The sequence below is a fragment of the Nerophis lumbriciformis genome, linkage group LG10, assembly GCF_033978685.3.
Source record: "Nerophis lumbriciformis linkage group LG10, RoL_Nlum_v2.1, whole genome shotgun sequence".
Lineage (NCBI taxonomy): Eukaryota > Metazoa > Chordata > Actinopteri > Syngnathiformes > Syngnathidae > Nerophis > Nerophis lumbriciformis.
This window is the reverse complement of record NC_084557.2, coordinates 28,897,927-28,924,691: the sequence shown is the minus strand read 5'-3', so window position 1 is coordinate 28,924,691 and position 26,765 is coordinate 28,897,927. Positions and strand designations below refer to the sequence as shown.

Below are 26,765 nucleotides of genomic sequence, written 5' to 3'. Positions count from 1 at the left end.
ACAGTTGTTAATGTGCAGTAAAACAAAATAAACATTTTAAATAGCTCGGCACATCTAATATTACGGACACTTTTTTTTTTAGGAGAGATCTATTGAAAGTGTGAACAAATTGAAAATAATAACATTCCACTATATACTATATTGCCAAAAGTATTTGGCCACCCATCCAAATGATGAGAATCAGGTGTCCTAATCACTTGGCCTGGTGTATAAAATCAAGCACTTAGGCATGGAGACTGTTTCTACAAACATTTGTGAAAGAATGGGCCGCTCTCAGTGATTTTCAGCGTGGAACTGTCATAGGATGCCACCTGTGCAACAAATCCAGTCGTGAAATGTCCCTGCTCCTAAATATTCCAACGTCAACTTTATTATAAGAAAAGGGAAGAGATTGGGAACAACAGCAACTCAGCCACCAAGTGGTAGGCCACGTAAACTGACAGAGAGGGGTCAGCGGATGCTGAAGCGCATAGTGCAAAAACTTTCTGCACAGTCAGTTGCAAGAGCTCTAAACTTCATGTGACCTTCCAATTAGCCCACGTACAGTACGCAGAGAGCTTCATGGAATGGGTTTCCATGGCCGAGCAGCTGCATCCAAGCCATATATCACCAAGTCCAATGCAAAGCATCGGATGCAGTGGTGTAAAGCACGTCGCTACTGGACTCGAGAGCAGTGGAGACGCCTTCTCTGGAGTGATGAATCACGCTTTTCCATCTGGCAATCTGATGGACGAGTCTGGGTTTGGAGGTTGCCAAGAGAACGCAACATTTCGGACTGCATTATGCCGAGTGTGAAATTTGGTAGAGGAGGAATTATGGTGTGGGGTTGTTTTTCAGGAGTTGGGCTTGACCCCTTAGTTCCAGTGAAAGGAACTTTGAATGCTCCAGGATACCAAAACATGTTGGGCAATTCCGTGGGATGGCACTTCAAGTTCATATATGAGTAAAGGCAGGTGGCCAAATACTTTTGGCAATATAGTGTATTAAATACAACAGAAGGTTTTTTTTGGTGTGTTGGAGGAAGCCGAGCTCCCAGAGAAAACCCACACAAGCTTGGAGAATATACAAACTACACAGGAAGGCCCAAGACCATACTCAAATCCTGATCCCGACTCAAATCTTCTTGTTGTGAGGCAACATTTATAACCGATGCTCCACTGTGCTGCAGTATGTGTGTTTGACCTAAGAGCAGCCGTATTATTGAAGAAAGTAGCCATGCACCATCATTAAATGTTGGTGCATGGTAAAGGTTAGAGAGAGGTAATATCTGTAATAAGCATTGATTGAATGTTAATAACATTTACCAGAGGACACAGCCCTGTATTCGAGCTGGGACAGAGCCAAACTAAGCAAATCATCATTTGGCTCATGCACATTCACATTGTATTACCTGGATATGCCAGTTGTCTAAAAAATATAATGAAATCCTCTTACCTGATAGTAGAGTTGATGTCAGATGCAGCTGAAGACACAGTACTCATCCCTGCCTCGCTGCGGAATGAGCTCTGTTTAGACCTCTGGGAGGCCAGAGAGCTCCTGGACTCCGATTTCCTCAGCTTAAGCCCGGACAGAATAGACCTCCTGAACAGCCCACTCTTTCTCTTTCCCTTTAGAAGCTCAGCTTCGCTGTGTGCCGTCAGGACGAAGCCTCCTCGAGACACGGCGGGGCTGCTGCCGCTGCTTCCGGTGCTGCACATGGAGACGCTGGTGGACAGGGTGCCGGGAACCGGGGGAGGACCGGGAACGGCCACGGTAGTTCGGTCGAGGAGCGCTGTACCGTTGCTGTGTTCCGAGCTGGAGCGGAGAGAGTTGATGGATGTACGGAGGGGGGAGCGGATGACCGCCGCCATGCCGTAGGGGACACTTTGGCGAACACCGTAGCCGTGCCGCATCCCGCCAACCCACTGGCCCTGAAATGTGCCTGGAGGAAGACAAAAAACATTAAACTTTAAAAATGTTTTTGATTATAGAAAAAGTACTTGAAAATTGATAAGAATTCAATTTACACACCACTAATTTACAATCCTTCTGTTTTGCAGGAATGTTTAGTGGGATTCTTCATTACTTGTCATTTTTCGGATTATAAATCGCTCCGGAGTATAAATCGCTCCGGCCGAAAATGCATAATAAAGAAGGAAAAAAACATATATAAGTCGCACTAGACTATAAGTCGCATTTTTTGGGGGAAATTTATTTGATAAAACCCAACACCAAGAATAGACATTTGAAAGGCAATTTAAAATAAATAAAGAATAGTGAACAACAGGCTGAATAAGTGTACGTTATATGAGGCATAAATAACCAACTGAGAACGTGCCTGGTATGTTAACGTAACATATTATGGTAAGAGTCATTCAAATAACTATAACATATAGAACATGCTACGTATATGTTTACCAAACAATCTGTCACTCCTAATCGCTAAATCCCATGAAATCTTCTTCCTCAGTGTTAATAATTTCACACATACTGTAAATCGCTCCAGAGTATAAATCGCACCCCAAACTATGAAAAAAACTGCGATTTATAATCCGAAAAATACGGTAGTCTTTAATTGTACCTTCCAAAATAATAGAACAGTCAAATCCTTGAGCTACCCCACCTTTGGAGCTGCAGACAGGGAATAATCCTTACAGTATATTATATATATAGTATATACAGTATATTATATTGATCCAGCAGCAAAGATGTTCAGCATGCCTACCTTTCCTTTTTGAGATACATTTGTACTGCACTGGAGCAGAATGGAGCGAAAGGTGTCTTTTTATGAGACCACACAAATAATGGATTTGCAACCCACCATAAATTGCAAAAAATAATGGATTTGAAATTTAAAAATATATATATATATTAAAAAAAAAGTTTGGTTACATTTTTTTTGCTTACAAATATTTTTTTTTGGTCATGACTCAACTTTAATCTTGTGGGTGATACCACCTGTGTACAAAATGTTAGAAGCCTTTTTATTGGTCAATATCGGCCACCCCTAGTCTTTGGTATTTTTCCTCCAAATGACAAGCGGTAGGAAAATGGATGGATGGATGTGTTGAGGGCTGAAGTAGTCAGCAGTTATGCCAGTTAGGTTACATTATCAGCAGAGACTGACCAATTAAAAGCCTTCTAAAATATTCTAACATAACTGTTAAGTCGTAACCAAAAAAATACAGTACAGTACAACCTCTGTTAAAGCCCAATTTTCCTGGGTAATCCAATACGCTGTTATATGGATGCATGACACACACATCCCTGCCCTAGACCCATATTCATATCCTGCAACATACTAGTATGTTTGGTAGTTTTCATTTCTAAATTGTACTGTCCACTTTTCAGTACCCTTCTTTGAGGTTCCGAGTGCAGTAGCAACAGTAAGAAGTAGGAAAGTGATGCTACCATACAAAACGCAGTCTGGTCAGTAAGCTTAATTATACAATATGAATAATGTGGTAAAAAAAATGCACCCCTTGAAAAAAATGGAAATGGAAAGATTTCAAGTTGTTCCTTTTTTATTGTATCGTATTGGCACTGTTATGATGTCGCACTATTTCCTTAACTGATCCTGCCTGCACAATCTATCCAAAATGTACGCTTATGACACATTGATGCAACAATAGGAGGAAGATATTTGTCATACTATTGTACCTGTGCAGACAACAGAAGCAGCTCTATTGGAGAGGCTTGACAAGGGCTGTCAAACTCCTTTTCAGTGAGGGCCACACCTTGGTCAAACTCCTTTTCAATGAGGGCCACAAGGCAGCTACTGAATGGCTGTCTTAAGAAAGCTGCTTGTAACTGAATAAATTATAAATAAATGATAAATGGGTTATACTTGTATAGCGCTTTTCTACCTTCAAGGTACTTAAAGCGCTTTGACACTATTTCCACATTCACCCATTCACACACACATTCACACACTGATGGCGGGAGCTGCCATGCAAGGCGCTAACCAGCAGCCATCAGGAGCAAGGGGTGAAGTGTCTTGCCCAAGGACACAACGGACGTGACTAGGATGGTAGAAGGTGGGGATTGAACCCCAGTGACCAGCAACCCTCCGATTGCTGACACTGCCACTCTACCAACTTCGCCACGCCGTCTACCGCTTGTCCCTTTTGTGGTCGCGGGGGGTGCTGGAGCCTATCTATCTCAGCTGCATTCGGGCGGAAAGGGGGGTACACCCTGGACAAGTCGCCACCTCATCACAGGGCCAGCACAGATAGACAGACAACATTCACACTCACATTCACACACTAGGGCCCATTTAGTGTTGCCAATCAACCTGTAACTGAATATTTTTTATTATTTTTATTATTTAAATATTATTCAGTATAAAAAAATAGTAACTGAATAATATTTATATATAAATGTGTAACGAGTCGCCTTAATATTGTCAAAACTTGGACTTTGGCGTGGTTTGTTTTCCCATGGTGCAAAATAATTGGACGAGACATGGCGAGAAGTTAAATACATGATTTAACAATATATTATAAAAAGTATAAACAAAAGGCGCGCACAAGGCGGGGAACAAACTTGGCTAATAAAACAAAACTGGCACAAAGGCAGAACTATGGAAAAAAAGGAACAAACAAAAGGCGCTCACAGCGGAGGTACAAAACAGTGGCTTGAATAAACAAAAACTTACGTGGCAAGAAAAGAGTAGCATGAACTATGACCTGGACAGGGTAAGCAGCATGTCAAGAGTGCAGAGCATGAATGTGGTGTCGCCAGGCCGACCAACAGAAATTGACAGGCTTAAATACTGGTGACATGATTAGTGAAAACAGGTGCGTGACTCAAAATGTGAAAACGTGAGACAGGTGCATGACATGAGGATGTGAACCAGGTGAAACTAATGGTTGCTATGGTGACAAAGCAAGGGAGTGAAGACAAGAACTAAAAAGTGTCCAAAAACCAAGCAAAACATAACTAAACAAAACATGATCACAGACATGACAAATATAATATTACACAATGCCTGCACATTTACAAATATTACATATTACAATTGATTTTTTTGTGTACACTGTAAAAAAAAATCTGTAGCATTTGCTGGAAAAACTGGCGCCAGCGTTGCCAGAATTTTAGTGTAAAATATGGTAAAATTCTGGTGACTGAGCTGCTAGTTTTTTACTCTACAATACAATCTATTGTCATTGTTAAAGTGTCCAATTGTATGGATAAATATTCAAGTACCGTATTTTCTGGACCGTAGGGCACACCAGATTACAAGGCGCATTGCCGATGAGCCGGTCTAGTCAGGTCTTTTTTCATACAAAAGGCGCATTACAGGGGTCTTTTTTTTTTTTTTTTCCTAAATTGGAAACAATTCCTTGTGGTCTACATAACATGTAATGGTGGTTCTTTGGTCAAAATGTTGCATAGATTATGTTTTACAGATCATCTTCAAGTAGCTTTCTGACAGTTGCTTCAGGATGCGCCGTTTTGTGGGCGGTCTTATTTACGTGGCTCACCTTCCACAGCGTCTTCTCCCCGTCATCTTTGTTGTAGCGGTGTAGCGTGCAAGGACAGGAGTGGAAGAAGTGTCAAAAGATCGAGCTAACTGTTTTAATGACATTCAAACTTTACTTAAATCAATAACGCAGCAGCATCTCCTCATCCAAGGTTCAATAATGTAACATCAACGCCGGAAATGTGTCCCATGAAAACCGTCCGACCGGAACTCTCTAATAACTAAAGTTCTGTGGGTGACTTATGTAAATATACTACAGTTTTTAGCACTTTGATAGTTAGTCTACTGACAGATATAAGTAAGAACTTTACGCTACTTTATATCAGAAATGGCACAACGGAAGATGAATGCCACAAGATAGAAAAAAAGAAGAAGCTTATGACTACGGTGTCGACACGGACTACAATTGCGGACGCGGGCACATTTTCAGGACTTATGCAGATCCCAAATACACATCAGCAGGTACCAGAAGCTAAGAAAAGTTGGTTTTCGATAATATTGCGAAACAAAATGCCAGGTAATATGTCTGCCAATAAGTGCCATTTTGCAGTCCTTATACATGCACGATAGTAATACTGGTATGTTTAATGTGCCGACAATCCTTCAAGCGGTGCGGCTTCATAGCTTACCGAAGTCGTACTAAAAACATTTTGACAGATTTTTGAGCGCCGTGTGTAATGTTCTATATTCTCAATGGAACATTTAAAGTGTTGGTGTTGTTTACTTATGACTGCCATCTACTGGTCTCACTTATCATTACACCATGTACCAAATAAAATTGCTTCATGCTCAGTAAGCACAGCCAGAATTATTCCGTACATTAGGCGCACCGGGTTATAAGGCGCACTGTCGATTTTTGAGAAAATGAAAGGATTTTAAGTGCGCCTTTTAGTCTGAAAAATACGGTATTTATTTAAATGTTAATATATTTTGTTGAATGTATGAGAATATAATTGTTGCATTATTAGATAATCCATCCATCCATCCATTTTCGACAGCTTGTCCCTTTCGGGGTTGCAGCGGGTGCTGGAGCCTATCTCAATATTAAAGTTAAAAAGATATGCATTGGCATGCAGTACATGTATTTTTTGTCAAAGTGTTAACAATGAATACATTAAGAAAGACTCAGAAAGGTACTTTATTGACGCACATTTTTTCCAGGCTTTCGCGGGCCACATAAAATGATGTGGCGGACCAGATGTGGCCCTCGGATCTTGACTTTGACATCTGTGAACTAGACGAATCCGAAATGTGAGTGGTGACTAAGATGTTTTATAGAGAGGCCTGGCAAAAACCTTAATTCCTGTAATACATTAGATTAGTCATGATTGAATTGTTCATGCATAATGTCATGGAAAGTTATTCCATTAAGAGCTCGATTTGAAATGACCTGAAGAACATTTCACAATGTTCTTCATAGGCCATTTAAATTACTTTTAAAAAGCACACAGTGTCCAACCCCTCAAGAAGCTTGGTTCTAGAGTCCATGCTGTCAGTAACAGTGGGTCTTGATTGTGTAAGTTTGAACACTTCATAATCTTTATGATGCATTGACTTTATCCATGACAGCAGAGATGATGCACACTAAAAAATGTTGGGTTAAAAAATAACCCAATTTTAACCCGACGGCTGGTTCAGAAAAGGACGAACCCCTTATTTGACTTATTTTACACTCAACATTTTGGGTTAAGTTTTTCAACCCAACCTTTGCATTTAATTGTTTAACCGAAAAGTTAAGTTATGATAACTTAATGTTGGGTTATTCCCAACCAAACTATAGGGTTAAATTATTTAACTCAAAAGTTGAGTTATGCTAACTCAATGTTGTTTGATTTATAACCCAACTATTGGGTTGAATTTATTTTAACACAAAAGCTGAGTTATGCTCACTACAATGTAGGGTTATTCCAAACCCAACTATTGGGTTGCGCAATTTAGCGCTCCTTGACACAATAGTTGTTAAAAACTATACATTTTACTGCTGGTTTGTCCTACAAATTTATTTTTATTCCATTAAAATATACTCAAAAGCAAGGTATGACTGACATTTTTTTTACAAGAATTCCCGTGTATGGTCATAGGGTCGCATTTTACTGCATGGATCGTTCTCCCAGGATGCAGATGGGACTCCGGAGGCAAGGTGCAGGTAAGGATATTATTTATTGCCCATAAATCATGCAAGATACAAACAAAAGAGCACCAGCGTGCCGATAGCACGGAAAGCTAACGGAATAGCGAACAAGAAAAGCTTAGCATGTAAACAGGCAAACAAAAAGGCGAAGCTTAGCTCAGGAATCAAATTAGTCGCCGTCGTAACTGTTGCGTGGGATGCAAATAAGGATACCGGACTGAGTGTGGAGAAAAGCAAGAATAAATAGCTCTCTGATTAGTGCCCAGGAGCAGGTGAGCGTCCCGAACACTAATCAGAGGCAAGTGAAAACAATCTGCAGTCATGGCAACTAAAACACAAACCCAGGGGTGCTCAAAAGAGGAACTGAGGGAGTCAACAACTAAACAAACATGATCCGGGCAGGGGATCATGACAATAGTAGTTATATACAGCATGCTCAAATATTTTCATGTACATTAGATGTGTGATTTTAAATAATGCCAAAGAGATGAATCCTTAATAAAATTCCTTTCAAGAATAAAATACCTTTTAAATTAAAAAAAGCATTTTACCCAAAAATGGTTCATAGTTTTGAAAACCCAGAAATGGAGTTAAAATAATACCCCTATAACCCAAAAGATGGATTGCTCTTCATAAAAATAATACATTTAACACAACACTCGCAACTCATAAATTGGGTTATCAAAATAACCCAGTATTTTTTTAGTGTGTGTTGTTGAGGTTTTATCCAGCATTTCTCTGCACGTTGAGTCAAGTTGCCAAAGAACTTATCTGACTAAATCACATTCTCCCAGTTGCTGGTTGGTAGAGTGTTACTTACAGTACCTATTTTATTACTTTTAGTTTTACTCAATAAAATTAAAAATAACATATAAGAACTGATTTTGTTTCTCTATTTGCTGTCTCTCTGTTTGAAAAATGCCATAAAATATGATGTGTAAGTTGGCCTGAGTTGATAAATAAACCTTGCTAGATGATAAACTGTATTTTCCCCCAAATTATTGCAGACAAACAAAATTATTGTCAGCATTGTTTTGAGACTAAATTACCGGTAGGCACAAATGTAATCATAACATGCAATACTAATAATACAAGTACCTGTTTAAAATGCAATACACTTGTATTTCTCATTGTTTTTTACAATTGTAATTGGAAGGTAACTAAATACTTTTTATTGATATCAAATAAGTAAACAGACACAAATTAAATGGACTCTCAATCTCTGTGAACAAAAATTGCACTTGAATAAATATTGAACATCATGAAGTGCAGTTTTTTCCCCAATTGGCAAAACTTGGTCAGATAGCTTGTTTTATTGTTGTTTTTGTTGTTGTTATCACTTTTCAACAAATTCGGCATACTGGCCTGTTTGTCCGTTTTTGTCATCGTTTTTTTTTTTTATCCTAATTTATTCTCACTAGCGAGTCGCGACTAGCGAGGCCTTCTGTCTATGCATTCTGTGTGTGTAAGCTAGCGGTCCCGCCTCCACCCACAGAGACATAGGTTATGGATGACTGAGAAGAAGAGTCACTCTGTTTTTCAATTCTGCTATTGAAAAAAAACACTCAGGTGCCGAGAGCGATGCACAGTGTAAACCCTCTAGCACCCTAAACACACATGGACATGGCAATTCGTCTATGACAGCAAAGTTATCAAGTGTATTTTAATTTATCGTTCGATTATTTGATTGGCTACCTAACTTGCGGGTGTCCAACCTTTTCCACTGAAAACATTCATTTTAAAAACCAATACAATATATCGGGCTCCCTTCAAGTTTGGTTCTCAGTCATAAAAATGTTAAAAATAAGTCATATACTATTATTTCTTTATTATTGCAGATCAATTTCAGGTGGGTCGATACAACGTTTAAAACGTGTTTGTTTTATGCCCTTTTTCTCAAAGAAAACAGTTTTTTATGGCAAAAACACGAAATATGTAATATTTTTCTCCCAAACAATTTAAAAGTGGAATATTCGATGGGAAGTAATTGGAGCCTTAAATAGGTCAATAATTCATAATACCATTGATTTAAATTCATTATTATTAAATGTTTTTGAATTATTGGTGATCAAAAGGGCCTTACTAATAAAAGTGTTAAAAATAGGTCATACATTAATTTTGTTCAACATTTAAGTCTCTAGATCAACTTCAGATCCATTTGTCGATTATAAGTTTGTTATTTCAAATATTATTATTTTTTTGCCCTTTGTGTCAAAGAAAACTTATATGGCAAACAAACAAAATATGTCATATTTTTCCCAAAAATATTTAAAAGTGAAATATTTGATGTGAAGTAATTGGAGCCTTGAATAGCTCAATAAATCATAACAACATTGATTTTGATTCAACATGATTTTGTGAGCAATGACAGCTTTGAAGAAAAAAAAAACAGCCTTTAGACTTAGACTTCCTTTTATTGTCATTCAAATGTGAACTTTACAGTACAGATAAGAATGACATTTTGTTGCATTAGCTCGTTGTAGTGCAGGATAAAAGAGCAATAAGGTGCAGATATAAATAAATAGATTACTGTACAGATAAATATATTGCACTTTTGCATATGCATCCACGTTTATGGATGTAGGTTATTGTCTTTATATTCCAGAGAGTTAATCCGTTTTTGGGGGGGAATTGAGGGGATTATTATGATGCGTTCAAGAGTCTTATGGCCTGAGAAGAGGCTGTTACAGAACCTCTGCTACGGAGGCTGCGGAACCTCTTTCTAGAGTCCAGCACCCAGCTTGCACAGCTTTGTGTTATTAGAGTCAAAATTGCAACTTTTTCTTGTCACATTTTACCTGCCTGCTCTTTTATTCCACATTTTTGGAAAAAAAACAAAACATTTTAAGTATGATTTTGTTTTAATAGTTGTTTTTTTAATTAGCTGCGGGCCGCAAATACCCCCTGGTCCTCACTTTGGACACCACTGACCAAACTGTTCTATAGGGGTCAAAACAATGACTGGTTACTAGAGAATAATTAACCCATTTTACTCAAAAAAAAAATTAAAACAAATATTTATAATACCATTTTTTCTGGATTTCTTGTTTTGATATGCTGTTTTCTCTGCTAAGAAAAACTACTAGAATGTGTGATGTTTTCCACTAACATGAGTTTTACAATGAAATCCCTCCTCCTCTCCTAAATGTGATTAATAAATCGAACTCAGAAAGAAACACATTATTGTCCCGTATATCGGCATCGTAGATAATATTGCCTCCAAATTGTATTCCTTTATAGCGACTGATATTGCATAACAACTCACTGCTGCATGATGGGACTTATATCTCAACGTTGCTGAAAAGTAGGGCATCTGTGTGTGTGTGTCATGTGTTTCCATCGTTCCTCTTCGCCCCCAAACACACACACACACACACACTTTCTCTGCCTCTCTCTCTAACGGAAGTGCGTGCTCCAATCGAGTATAAATGATCCATACCGTCTGCCGTAGCTCTGATGTAACAGCTCTGTGATTCATTCTGTGGCAAAGGCACTAAACCAAACTACATGACCATGTAAGGACTGCAGCCACGTTCCCTCTCGCTGTCGCAAATACACACAACCAATCCCCTGGTGGGCTTAAGTGCCAGTGAAGTGGGAAGTACTGAATGAAGCCAAAGTTATAACCCAATCATATCCTTGCTTGCCTTCCCAAAGGCAGACACACACTAACAACAAGCACCTCCTACAGTAGAATACAATGCACCGTTTGGAAAAGTGCTGCCATCGTCGTTTGCGCGGCATCGTATCCCTCCGAGACGCCAGAAAAGAGCCTGTGTCAAAGACATCTGGCCTGCACATCTGCCCAGGCCTCTGTAATCATGTCAGGCTACAGCTGCATGACCATATGACAGAGCCATCAAAGTACACACAAACACACATGCAACAGAGTGACAGGATTACCATTTTATTAAACATGCGCCACAAATCTTGGGCAAAGGGAAGGAGGCGGAGCCAACGTTGAAAAAGAGTGCATGAGGCTGCAAATTCGTATTGTCTGCTGTAGGGTTGTACGTTATACCGGTATTAGTATAGTACCGCGGTACTAATGAATCATATTCGGTACTATACCGCCTCTGAAAAGTACCGGTCGCCGCGCCCCCCTCGTCGTCACGTCGAGTCATTGCTGGTTTACGAGCAGAGGAGCATTTTCGGCAGCGCACAATCACGGAGTACCATAATTGCCAACCTTGAGACCTCCGATTTCGGGAGGGGGGGGGGGGGGTGGAGGGGCGTGGTTGGGGGCGTGGCTAAGAGGGGAGGAGTATGTTTACAGCTAGAATTCACCAAGTCAAGTATTTCATATATATATATATATATATATATATATATATATATATATATATATATATATATATATATATATATATATATATAAGAAATAATTGACTTTCAGTTAATTCTAGTTATAAATATATATTTCTTTTATTGTATGTATATATATATATATATATATATATATATATATATATATATATATATATATATATATATATATATATATATATAAATAAAAGAAATACTTGAATTTCAGTGTTCATTTATTTACACATATACTTGTTGAGTTAAGGGTTGAATTGTCCATCCTTGTTCTATTCTCTGTCACTATTTTCTAACCATGCTGAACACCCTCTCTGATGATGCATTGCTGTGTGGCACGCACAAAAGTGCTTTCATCAAATGCACTAGATGGCAGTATTGTCCTGTTTAAGAGTGTCACAACATTGCTGTTTACGGCAGACGAACTGCTTTGCGGTAGACCAAAACGTGACAGCTGTTGTTGTGTGTTGTTACCGCGCTGGGAGGACGTTAATGAAACTGCCTAACAATAATCCTACATAAGGAACCAAGAACTCGCCCTCAATCATTCTACAGTTATAACGTCATTGGGCAGGCATACTGTTTATATTGTGGGAAATTCAGGCGGACTCAGGGAGATAATTTGTCCCGGGAGGTTTTCGGGAGAGGCGCTGAATTTCGGGAGTCTCCCGGAAAATCCGGGAGGGTTGGCAAGTATGCGGAGTACTTACAAGCAGAGCAAGCGTGTAGACAGAAAAGGGAGAACGGACGCATTTGGGCTTAAAAACTAACGATAAAGGTGACGTTATAACACTGAAATGCCCTCAGGAAGAGGTGCTTTAAGACATGGCTAGCTAGCTAGCGGCTAAAGTCCAGCCGCAGTCTGCAGTGTTTTAGCTATTTCTAAATCACTAATCCTCGCCTCCATGGCGACAGGTAAAGTAAGTTTCTCACAAGTATCATCCTTGCAGGACGAGGAATAGCTAAACATGCTTCACTACACACCGTAGCTCACTGGCGTCAAAATGTAAACAAACGCCATTGGTGGATCTACACCTGACACCCACTGTAATGATACCAAGTACAGGAGTGTATCTAGTCGATACTACTATCATTACGTCGATATTTTTTTTGTCTATAAACTCAGGAAATATGTCCCTGGACACATGAGGACTTTGATGACCAATGTATGATCCTGTAACTACTTGGTATCGGATTGATACCCAAATTTGTGGTATCATCCAAAACAAATGTAAAGTATCAAACAACAGAAAAATAAGTGATTATTACATTTTAACAGAAGTGTAGATAGAACATGTTAAAAGAGACAGTTAGCAGATATTAACAGTAAATGAACAAGTAGATTAATAATTCATTTTCTACCACTTATCTTTAATAATTTTGACAAAATAATAGAATTATATATGACACAATATGTTACTGCATAAGTCAGCAGCTAAATTAGGAGCCTTTGTTTGCTTACTTACTAATAATAAAAGACAAGTTGTCTTGTATGTTCACTATTTTATTTAAGGACTAAATTGCAATAAGAAACATATGTTTAATGTACCCTAAGATTTTTTGTTAAAATAAAGCCAATAATGCAATTTTTGTGGTCCCCTTTATTAGAAAAGTACCAAAAAGTATCAAAATAATTTTGGTACCGGTATCAAAATATTGGTATCGGGACAACACTAGTCTGCTGCACACAACACGATGAAATAATCATAAGTATATTCAACAAGTCTTTTTCACAAAATACATCAGAATTAGTTTTTAAATATGTATTATTGCTGATAATTATATTAAAGAGGAGAAACACTCTTCTTAATGAGACATTTTTTTGTACCAGTGTACCATTGTACCTCAGTTTTCATTGATATCCTGCTCCGAAAGGTCAGACAAAAACAGAAAACTGAAACACTCAGCTCAGATCTCCACCAGGACCAACCTTCCAATATAGTAAAGATCATTTTAAATAAACGGATTGAAGCCTCTTGTTAGTCATCCACTGTCTTTGAGACTGGGTCACCAGCATACACACACAAAGAGCCCCGTAATGTAGAGCAAACCAAAGGTAACATAGTAGAAATGACCCAAATCACCCCAATAATCTAATCACTGGTTCCATGTCCTTTTTCTGACATTTCCTGAAAGTTTAATCAAAATATGCCCCAACATTTTGGAGCTAACTACTGTATAGTTGAAGGAAATAAACAGAGTGAACCCTTTTCTCAGTAATCAACTGTCTTTGTCTCTGTGGGTGGAGGCGGGGAGGGGTAATATACAATCAACACAGAAAAGTTATTAAAACTGTTGGGCTCGCCACCAAATCTGAATCACTTGTTCTTTATTCTATTTAGGAAGTTTCCTGAATGTTTCATCAAAATATGAATCTAACTTTTTGAGTTATGTTGCTAATTAACAAACAGACAAACATCAATGTTTATACATTACTTGTCACGCTGTCGTCGCATTTTACCGCGTGGGTCGTTCTCCCAGGATGCAGACTGAACTCCGGAGGCAGGGTGCAGGTAAGGAAATGATTTATTGGCTATAAATCATGCAGGAAATGCAGATAAACAAAACAAGCGTGCCGATAGCACGAGAAGCAAAGCTAAGGAAAAGGCTGGCGTGAAAGCTTAGCATACAAACAGGCATAGGAATCTAAAAGTAGACGTGGTGACTGTTGCGTAGTGCAAACAAAGACACCAGACCGAGTGAGGCGAGAGGACGGAATAAATAGCTCTTTGATTAGCACCCGGGAGCAGGTGAGCGTCCCGGACACCAAACAGAGGCAGCTGAGAACAATGAATAACCATGGCAACCCAGGAGACACAAAACAAGGGTGCGAAACAGAACTTAGACAACAAGTGAATCAAAACGTGAACAAACTATGATCCTGGCAACCGATCATGATTTTACTCCTGAAGGAGGTAAAAATGCAAATCCAAATACTCCTTTCCAGACACCCAACAATATGAACACAAAACACATTGTATAGAGAATAATTATAGTGTTGAACACAAAAAAATGAAATTAATAGATAAACAACAACTGGCAAAGAGGCCGCCTTTGTACTTTGCAACAAGGTATTTTTTAAATTTACCGTATTTTTTGGACTATAAGTCGCAGTTTTTTTCATAGTTTGGCCGGAGGTGCGACTTATACTCAGGAGCGACTTATGTGTGAAATTATTAACACATTACCGTAAAATATCAAATAATATTATTTTGCTCATTCACGTAAGAGACTAGACGTATAAGATTTCATGGGATTTAGCGATTAGGAGTGACAGATTGTTTGGTAAACGTATAGCATGTTCTATATGTTATAGTTATTTGAATGACTCTTACCATAATATGTTACGTTAACATACCAGGCACGTTCTCAGTTGGTTATTTATGCCTCATATAACGTACACTTATTCAGCCTGTTGTTCACTATTCTTTATTTATTTTAAATTGCCTTTCAAATGTATATTCTTGGTGTTGGGTTTTATCAAATAAATTTCCCCCAAAAATGTGACTTGTACTCCAGTGCGACTTATATGTTTTTTTCCTTCTTTATTATGCATTTTCGTCAGGTGTGACTTATACTCTGGTGCGACTTATACTCCGAAAAATATGGTAATAGTGTTTTTCACCTTCTTTATCAAAGTGGCAAACCCTTTTTACCCTATATTTTGCAGATGTACTTGATTTAAAAAAAAACACAACTTATGGCGTAACCGTGGTAGTTAGCAAAAAACCACAGAGTCAACCAGTGATGACATCATAGAGGGGGGACCGAACTGGGGGAGAAGGACGTCTGGGTGAGGAGTTGAGAGCAGGCTCACGTGCACGTTTTGTAATGAAGACACTTTACGTGCACAGTTGGCTTCACACTGTGTTAGTATTACAACAAGACTTTTTTTCTCCAATAAGCCTTTGTTTGGGCACTCAATTTTGTTTGAATTATACGCTGTACGATAACTAGGATATTATACAAAACAGAATGTATATTTTCTGCTGGATATACTCTCTGCCCTTTTTTTTTGCTGCAGCTGTTACATATACTGTAATATGGTACATGGTAATTGGGATGTGTTATATTTTGTATATATTATATAAAAATATGATACAATATAATAATATATCAGTATATGTTATATACTGTATATACAGTACAGGCCAAAAGTTTGGACACACCCTTATTTCAATGCGTTTTCTTTATTTTCGTGACTATTTACCTTGTAGATTGTCACTGAAGGTATCAAAACTATGACACCTGTGAAGTGAAAACTCTTTCAGGTGACTACCTCTTCAAGCTCATGGAGAGAATGCCAAGAGTGTGCAAAGCAGTAATCATAGCAAAGGGTGGCTATTTTGAAGAAACAAGAATATAAAACATGTTTTCAATTTTTTTTTTTACCTTTTTATGTTAAGTACATAACTCCACGTGTTCATTCATAGTTTTGATGCCTTCAGTGACAATCTACAATGTAAATAGTCATTAAATTAAGTAAATGCATTGAATGAGGAGAAGGTATGTCCAAACTTTTGACCTGTACTGTATAATATGTGAATATTACATGGATGTTATATTTACTATCGTACATTTTTACCCTTTGTTTTCGCCCTCTTTTTGTGCCCTTGTGTGCATTATTCTTTCCATCCTTACCCTTTCCATCCTTTGTAACTGAGCTACTGTGTGGAACAATTTCCCTTGTGCATCAATACATTATGTCTAAGTCTAAGAAACAAAACTTTGTCGAAATGTTTACTGAAAAATATAATCATACCGACATGAAACACTGTGTTAAATAATGATTGGTATTGCATACCATAAGGCACACTGTTCTAAATTATATAATTTACAAACCAGGAAGCAATATGTGAAGCGAGGCGAACACATGCCTACTTCTCTAAATATACATTGCGGCGTACCCCAGGGATCAATATTGGGACCAAAGTTCTTTATTCTCTATGTAAACGATATGTATATAATTACAAAGGACTTAAAGTTAGTATTATTGGCAGACGACACAAGTTTGTTTTGTTCAGGAGAGAACACAAAGAAGCTAATACAAATAATAACAGAAGAAATGAATGCATTAAAGAGATAGTTTGACAAAAACAGACCATCTTTGAATCTCAGTAAAAGTAAAATAATGCTATTCGGTAACAGTAGAGGAGAGAGTCAAACATAAATACAAATAGGCAGAGTAGTCATTGACAGGGTAAACGAAATACAATTTCAGGTGTGATAATAGATGATACAATTAACTGGAAATGTCATAAAAAATATACAAAATCAAGTGGCAGGAAATATTTCAATATGAATAAAACAATGTACTGGACAAAAAATGACTTAATATTCTCTACTGCTCAGTAGTATTACCATATCTGAGTAATTTATTTATTAAAGTTGTTGGTGTTAAACATTGAGAACAGGTAGTGAACAAACAAAGGTGTTAGTAATTGCTAAGAAGTGAAAAGGGGATAAAGTAAAAGTTAAAGTACCACCAACAGTCACACACACACACACACTAGGTGTGGTGAAATTATTCTCTGCATTTGACCCATCCCCATGTTCACCCCCTGGGAGTTGAGGGAAGCAGTGGGCAGCAGCGGTGGCCGCGCTCAAGAATCATTTTTGGTGATTTAACTCCCAATTCCAACCCTTGATGCTAAGTGCCAAGCAGGGAGGTAACGGGTCCCATTTTTATAGTCTTTGGTATGCCTCGGCCGGGGTTTGAACTCACGACCTTCCAGTCTCAGGGCGGACACTCTAACCACAAGGCCACTGAGCAGGTCAAATAATATAAGCTCTGCTTCTTCCTACTCTTTTTCAGACATGTTGTAATGAGAAACTGGAAAAATGTGATGTACAATATTGTAACTGTTTGCATGTCCAAAATACATTCAAACCATTACCATAACCATGTTGTCAAAGCTCCCAGTTCAACCCCCTACACACAGCTAGACCAACTTGCAAAATTATAAGAATTCTGTACCAACAATGACTTGAAACATCAACAACAAACGTATTTTTGCCCAGAAAGGAAACGATTGTGTGTTTAAGGGAAAAGACGTGTGGGTTCTTCTCTACACAAGGTTTTTGGAAAGCTGAACTTGCCCTCACTGTGAAATGCTTCAGTTAGTAAAATATGTAGTAGTTGCACACAAGCAGCTTGTCGTTCTCCATGGTGCTGAAACAACACGGTCTGAACTGATGACGCGGTTCTTTTTAAGACTCAATCCAAACAGAGTCTTTTCTGAGGAAATGTGACGCTGACGAGAAAGCGTCGCCTGTCGGTGGAAGGTACGTGGCGTCCTTTGGCGATGTCTTGATACACAACAGCTGATTACTTTGAGGAGCAAGCTCTGCGTATACGTAAAGCTCCCCGAGCATCCAGTAGCGACTGACATGCCAAAACGATTTAGCGGATTCTGCCTGGAGGCCAACAGGAAGCACTCTTAAATGATATGGGCCTATAACTCAGGCCGAGGCCACTGTAGTACGAGGCGGCCGTGCATAAGAGTGTTAACATGGCGGGATCAAAGCAACGGAAACATCGCTGGAGCGCCAAGATTTGCTCATGCACTAACCCCTTTGCTGAACGCGTCATTGTCATCTCAACAAATGTATGAACCTCATTTCTCTCTCTCTGTGTCTGTAACATACTTTACACCAGGGGTCCCCAAACTTTTTGACTCAGGGGCCACATTGGGTAAAAAAAAAATTTGCCGGGGGCCAGGCTGTATTTATATACATATTTATATGTATACATACATACATATACATATATATATATATATATATATATATATATATATATATATATATATATATATATATATATATACACATATACATATATATATATATACATATATATATATATATATATATACACATATACATATATATATATATATACATATATATATATATATATATACACATATACATATATATATATATACATATATATATATATATATATATATATATATATATATATATATATATGTATGTGTGGGGAAAAATATAATAGAATATTCAATAACATGGCAAATTCTTGCATCCAGCACACCTTACAATAGTGGTAATAAAAGATGCAACCTATGCTTGAAAGAGAAACTGTTTATTATCTACCGTCCAGACCTGTCATCCCTCAACAAGCGCAGCGAAATTGCAACAACATGCCGCCATAGACGGAAACACCTCCTAGGTAACACATGAACCAATCACCACGCCCCTAGGCCAGCCTGTACCCACCCACTCTGTGCCCTATATAAACCATGGTATGCGAATGCTCCCATTAAAATCTCCTGACGATTGAGGGTACCCCCCTCATGAAACAGGCCTGTAGAGATGAAATAGTCTTGTGATTTTTTTCCCCACACATACATATATTGCGCTCTACTACGGTATCGAGCACTATTTTTTGGATAACCTTATTAAGACATATATATATATATATATATATATATATATATATATATATATATATATATATATATATATATATATATATATATAAGCGGTAGAAAATGGATGGATGGATGGATATATACATACAAACCCTGTTTCCATATGAGTTGGGAAATTGTGTTAGATGTAAATATAAACGAAATACAATGATTTGCAAATCATTTTCAACCCATATTCAATTGAATGCACCACAAAGACAAGATATTTGATGTTCAAACTCATAAACTTTTTTTTTTTTTGCAAATAATAATTAACTTAGACATCCATGGCTGCAACACGTGCCAAAGTAGTTGGGAAAGGGCATGTTCACCACTGTGTTACATCACCTTTTCTTTTAACAACACTCAATAATGGATTGGGAACTGAGGAAACTAGTTACGGGTGTCCTCAATTGCTCTCTATTGCTCTGTTTATTGCTATTCTGAATGTTGCTGGGTCGGGTTTGGTTTTGAAATTGTATTGCATTATTATGGTATTGTTGTGTATTGTTTTCATTAAAAAAGATAATAAATAAATTAAAAATTAAAAAAATATCGTTTTTGAATCGAGAATCGTGTTGAATTGAAAAAAAAAATCGATTTTAAATCGAATCGTGGGACACCCAAAGATTCACAGCCCTAATATGTATATATATATATATATATATATATATGTATATGTATGTATACATTAATATATATATATATATATATATATATATATATACACATATACATACATATATATATATATATATATATATATATATATATATATATATATATATATATATATATATATATATATATATATATATATATATATTGAGCGCGATGTCACGTTATCGATGGGAAAATGCATTTTTGGTAACACTTTAGTATGGGAAACATATTCACTAATTCTAATTGGTTGCTTATTAACATGCAAATTAGTAACATATTGGCTCTTAATTAGTCATTATTAAGTACTTATTAATGCCTTATTATGCATGGCCTTGTTATACAACCAGTAAGCCATTAACTAAGAGTCTTCCCTCAATAACCTCAAAATGATTGCTTCTTATAGTAAGTAAGGAAGTTGTTGTATATGATTCTCCCTTTTATACCACTTAATGAATATGGTCTGTTCTTACATAACAAAACATAACCCTAACCCTAAACTCTAAATTAAGTGTTTGTTTACTTAGAATATGTTCCCCTAGTGTTCAAATAACTCTAAATTAAGTCTTTGTTACTTAAAATATGTTCCCCATACTAAAATGTTACCGCATTTTTAAACAATATGATTTGCCTGAGCGGATAGAAGACACCAAGAGTAACAAGCAGTAGAAAATGGATTAGAAAGGGCAGATTTGAAAAAATAATAATACTTCTTTTTTTTTTTTTCTTTTTTTTTTTTTTTAAACTTGGGGCTTCCCGCGGGCCGGATTTTGGACGCTGGCGGGCCGGATCCGGCCCACGGGCCGTAGTTTGGGGACCACTGCTTTACAATATTGCTGTCTTTTATTCCGGTGTAACATTGCAAAGTCTTATAATTGGACAAAGCTGTGGACAAATAATGTACGCCATTTTTTTTGAAGGACATCTGTGATAGTGAGGACATACTTTGAAAGCTGGGTATGGCATGAATGATTAATGTGTTCTTTCCCCATGTCAGCAGCTGCAGAGACTTGGGGAAGAGGAGTGACCCGAAACAACACAACCAGCCTCATCAGACACTGCATTGTAATTTGACATGCGTGTACAGCAGCTAGGTTTGTAAATGAATGATTGGATTAACTACAGCCTTTCATCCAGCAACAATGACCGTCATTGTGCATGTTCAAGAAAGTGTTTTAAATGTGGAAAAAAAAATCAGGCTGTGTCATTGGGCTACGTACACAAAGTGTTTTCTGGTCAACTCCTCCTTTCCTCTGTCCAATTATTACTCAATCAGCACTTGGCACTATTCCAAAAGAGATTTTTGGAATTTTCATATTACAGTAAAGTCCACTAATCCTCATTCCAAACATCCAACCACTCCCGTTACATAAGAGAGGGACATACATATTAGTATGCTGTCATAGACTTTTATAAAACCCTGCTGGGTTTTTTATTCTTGTCTGGCACTGGGAAAATACACAAATGAGCTGGAATTAAAACTGTCGGTATTAATTACCGGTACATGTATCACTGTGCAGAAAACCTCCTCAAACTAATGCCAAGACAGGCAGGTTGAACAAATGACAGACAACAGGACACACAGACAGTAAAGCAGATGTACGACAGGCTGGTGGTAAGACGGGCTTGCAAGTTCAACCCTGGTCAAATCAGTTGAAAGCTAAACCTCAGTAAATCGCTGCGCAGCGCCATCATCCATTTACGGGATTTCGCTTGAGGCCTTTTTTCTCTCTCAGTTTGTCAGATTTCCATTTGAAAATTATTAATCTGCTAAAAAAAATATTGAAAAAGTTCCACAGTATTATGTGAGTAAGCTGCTGTCCTTAACGTGCATAAACATCCACCACAGTTTGTCAATCAGTGTTCATTTTCCACTTCTTCCAACAGTAAATCATCCAAAAAGACAGCTATGTTTGATTAAAATAATAATAATACAAAATTACTTGATACAAGCCTATACTGCATAGGTTTTGCAATATTGCAGAGCAAAAACAAATTGTTCTCCAATATCAACGAACAAAAAAGCCATTCCTTAGTAAGTAAAAAAAATTAAAATAACTGCTTCATCACTTATGGAGTCTATTTTTGTACAGTATTTGAGAGCTGCTTGCTCTGCAGAATATGTTAACAATTTGTTTTGAATGTATTTGCTTAGCTTTTTCAAATATTTGACTCCTCGTATTATTTATTAATGTTGCTGTCTCCCTTTTTGCCAACTAGCAGTCTTCTTGTCACATTTTCTGCACTGAGTCTTAGGCAGTCGTTCAAAATAGCCTCGCTCCGAGTTCTTTCAGGTAGGTTTGTCATGTCTTTCTGGCACAGTAATAAAAATAATAATAAGGGACTCAAAGCGTGTGACACTGAGCATAGGAACAGAATTTGACGACCTATGCATTTAACACATGATCACATCCAGGAGCAGTGTATTGGGACAGCAGTACCTAACTGACAGGATCCTAAATACTTGATCATTTCATGTAAACAATGTAAAGAAAGATGCAAACTAGTTTTCTTTCTTCAGCTTTTTAAAGAAAAGTTAGGGCAATTTCAGCCCCTAAAAATAGGATTGTGTTGACAGCAGATGCTGACATAATCCTGTCATGAACAGGGTAAGGAGACCCATTCAGTGAGCTGGAGTTTACCCCAGCTGACTTTGGGAAAAAGGCAAGGAAATCCTCGATCAGTCATTCACATGACGAGTATTAATTTTGAAGATGAACTTAATGTACCAACATAATGGAAAAACAAGCTGACTTTATATGCTTAATTGTGTTTCATCGTACCCATTAAACCATATCCAATTGTATTTCCAATTCGCAATATAAAAAAATATTTATATTAAAATACCGTCTAAACATCACAAAATGCCAAAAATACACACAGACATTTTACATTTTCTGCTCCGAATGTGTTCGGCTATTTCCATTTGATACGGGGGGAAGACATCATGGTGGGAACGTTTAAGCACTCTGATCTTATCATCAGATCAGTCATACTGGAAATATGCAAACATTTAAAAGAGATGTGCTGTCTATCATTCACAATCCTTATGTGAGACATGAAAACTTATGTTTTTCTTTTTTTTTTTTGCATTCTAAATCGTAAATAAATAATTTAATAAAAAGTCAGCTAACAATTGAGTCAATGTGGGCTCTCTATTTCGCCAACAAAGCCCTCTAAATAACCATCCAAAACCCGTCAACAATACTCTACAGTATATACATCTTGTGACCTGGATATGTAGGTATTGCTTTTTTTTATAGCTCAAATAAATAATCTGAATTAAACTGAATAAGTAACCAAATATTAGCGATATTGTTATTAAAGCGCTAACGCAGACAAACTATTTTTAGTGGCGCGGTGATAACAGAGAGCCAACTAGTAGCTTATGCTGCTGTACTGTGAGCCGGCCGGTGTCCTGCTGCTGCCGCTGCTGCATTGCGCCTCGGCTCGTCAAAGTTAGCCTAGATCAGGGGTCACCAACCTTTTTGAAACCAAGGGCTACTTCTTGGGTACTGATTAATGCGAAGGGCTACCAGTTTCCATCCATCCATTTTCTACCGCTTATTCCCTTTGGGGTCGCGGGGGGCGCTGGAGCCTATCTCAGCTACAATCGGGCGGAAGGCGGCGTACACCCTGGACAAGTCGCCATCTCATCGCAGGGGCTACCAGTTTGATACACACTTAAATAAATTGCCAAAAATAGCCAATTGGCTCAATTTACCTTTAACTCTATGTTGTTATTAATAATTAATGATATTTATCTTTGTGGAAACACTGATCATCTTAATGATTTCTCACAATAAATATATATAGAAACAGATAAATATCAATATGCAACACTTTATTTATATTTTCTCTAAGTGCACATTTTTCAAATTGAACATTTTCAAATGATCACTTCTAAGACAGTCTTGTAAAATCACAATATCCCATTTTAACTAGCTAGCCACTAACATTTTTATAACAAATCATGAATTACTTTGCACCATGTTTGTACAAATAATAACTCATGTAAAATACAAAAGTCAACATTCAAATTTTAAAATAAATCATGTCACACTTTGAACTGGACACTAAATCTGTTATCTGTTTCTTTGTCAGTTAGTGAAGACCAAGTCTTTAAAATATTTTCTTGGATTTTCAAATTCTATTTGAGTTTTGTCTCTCTTAGAATTAAAAATGTCGAGCAAAGCGAGACCAGCTTGCTAGTAAATAAATAAAATTTAAAAAATAGAGGCAGCTCGCTGGTAAGTGCTGCTATTTGAGCTATTTTTAGAACAGGCCAGCGGGCTACTCATCTGGTCCTTACGGGCTACCTGGTGCCCGCGGGCACCGCGTTGGTGACCCCTGTCCTAGATTATAAATCATGCCTCTCATTTGGATATTAGGAAGATGTATCCCTGAATTAAGAAGTTGTTCATCTGTGACTTTCAATTTTTACACGGAGATGGAGACAAACACACACAACCGAAGACAGTGTCTGCAGGGAGAATGTTCCTTGTTAACCCTTCGTGTGGATCTTCATCTAAACTGGAAGATAAGAACATCAGTCGTCAGCCTAATGAGAGCAGACATTGTACAGTAAGTCTTTGTTTTATTATGTTTGTAGTTTGTATTTCTTGTTTAGCACTTAGCAATACTGCTACATGATGCTTAGTGTTTCACCAAAGCTGGATCTGTTTAGGACAACTTGTATATCATCCTCCTTTTATTCAAATAAGTATAAGATTCTGGATGATCATTTTCCCCAAATAATCAGTGTTGGCTCTCACAAAGTCTGCATGATTAGTAGTGTTGTTGGTGGTGAAGGGATCTGTGGTTCCCACCCCTACGTCAAGGATCATGTACTGTAGCCTGCTTTCTCCTTAGCTCTCAAAATGGCTCTGGAAACTCTGTGAAATTGATACTATTTTGATCATATCTATTTGCTCACAAACTTATTTCGGTGTCATGAATCAGATATATATGATAATAGCTTCTCTATAGAGGCAACTTGCTTTTGCGCTCTATTGGTATACCTCCTGAGAACCAGCACCCACTGCAGTGGACATTTGTGTTTTGCATAAGAGGGCTACTTTTTTCCAAAATTTGTAACTTTTGAAAAAGAAATAGACCAAAAACAAAAGTCTGCTGCATGGGACACTGGTTCCCAGGAGGGTAGGAATGGGAACCTTCCACATGTGTACCAATTACCGGTACATGGGAATCGATTGTAACTATTTGCCATACTTTTGTGTGTGTGCTCAATGCTCATGTGGCAATAAATGTTAATTTGAATAACAACAAAATGTTACTTTTTATTTGTTTAACGTTTCAAACTGAACTATTAATGATAATTGTGCTGTCCAATTCGTATCAGATTGAGAACTTGTTTTTTTCATCTATTTGCAAATTCATTTTAGTTTGTCCTTGATGTGTTTTTGTAGTGAGGAAGTAGTTTTTGTCATTAAGTTGAATATGCCAGTCTTGCATTTTGTTAAGCCCCACAATGTATTCAAACTGTACTTACTTACTTATTACTTACACTTACTACACACTAGCAGTTTGACTGTAATGTACATGTTAGTTGTAGTTTTCATCACCAAATTTGAAGGTGTTAAAAAAAAACTATTTAAAATCGCAAATGCTAATCTGTAGCATGTATATGGCATATCCAATATAAATTCGAAATAAAGCATTGTGAAAAGTGGAGCCTTACTTGTGAGCACTTTCTATCAGGCATACTTGCTTTGTTTGCATGGAACATTGCAACATTACTTAGAGCCGGGGTTTCAAACCGGTAGCTCACCAGGGTCAAAAAATTAACTCTCAGTATTTTTACAACTGTTCAATTCAGACATGATACCTCAATTTACTGACAAATTACCACAAAATAGCACAAAGACAGTGACAGCACTGTTTGAGTGGAGATTTGCCTCCTAAATAAAGTACAGTTTAAATGTTGCCAGTTGTATAAATATATCAAAAAAGTGGCTTGAATAGTGATTTAAAAAAAACTGCACTACAAATAAATGCATAGTGAATTACAATATGTGTTGTTGTTGATTATTTTAATACAAAATGTGAGTTAGGGATTCCAACATTTTCCTAATGGTCTGGCAAACCTCTGATCTAGAGACAGTCCGCTATGAATACGCCCATTTGCCCGCTAAGCGCTTAAACCTGTGCCATCTGCGATTAGATGTGACGTCACGGGCAAACAAAATAATTTAAATATGATAATGTTTGATTTTATGGGAATTGGTACCCAGTGGTGCCGACGGAATTCGGTCAGTACCTAAAAAAGTACCAAATTCGGTACCCATCCCAACATGAGGGTGCAGTATAGTGTTTTGGGCTGTTTTGACTTCCTGCCGGCTCTTTGTCTCGGGGAAAAGTGCTGTCAGCCCTTCGTTCAGGGTTTCCCCAGGCTAAATTGGGGCCTTAAGTAAAAGTACATCAAACTTGAATTTATTTCAATGCATGTTTTGTACTCAAATTAATTCATGGGATAAGTAAATTGGCAATACTGAAAATTGGCCCTAGTGTGTGAATGTGGTCTGTCTATGTTGTCCAGGGTGCACCCCGCCTTCTGCCCAAATGCAGCTGATATAGGCTCAAGCACCCCGCGCGATTCCGAAAGAGACAAGCGGTAGAAAATGGATGGATGGATGGAAATTGTTTTAATGAAAAATAAGAATTTTAACATCATTAAAAGCTGAATATATAAACCTTCCTAACTCAACCCCAACCAGAACTTGAACACAGT

General features: G+C 37.5%; 1 protein-coding gene across 1 annotated transcript in view; it reads right to left on the bottom strand.

Moving 5' to 3' along the window:
- jph3b (junctophilin 3b) overlaps positions 1-26,765 on the bottom strand; it is a 145,556-nt gene that overhangs the window by 91,807 nt on the left and 26,984 nt on the right. The window contains exon 2 of the mRNA XM_061969892.1: positions 1,435-1,921. Coding sequence (XP_061825876.1) covers positions 1,435-1,921 — 487 coding nt within the window. The remainder of the gene's footprint in view (positions 1-1,434; positions 1,922-26,765) is intronic.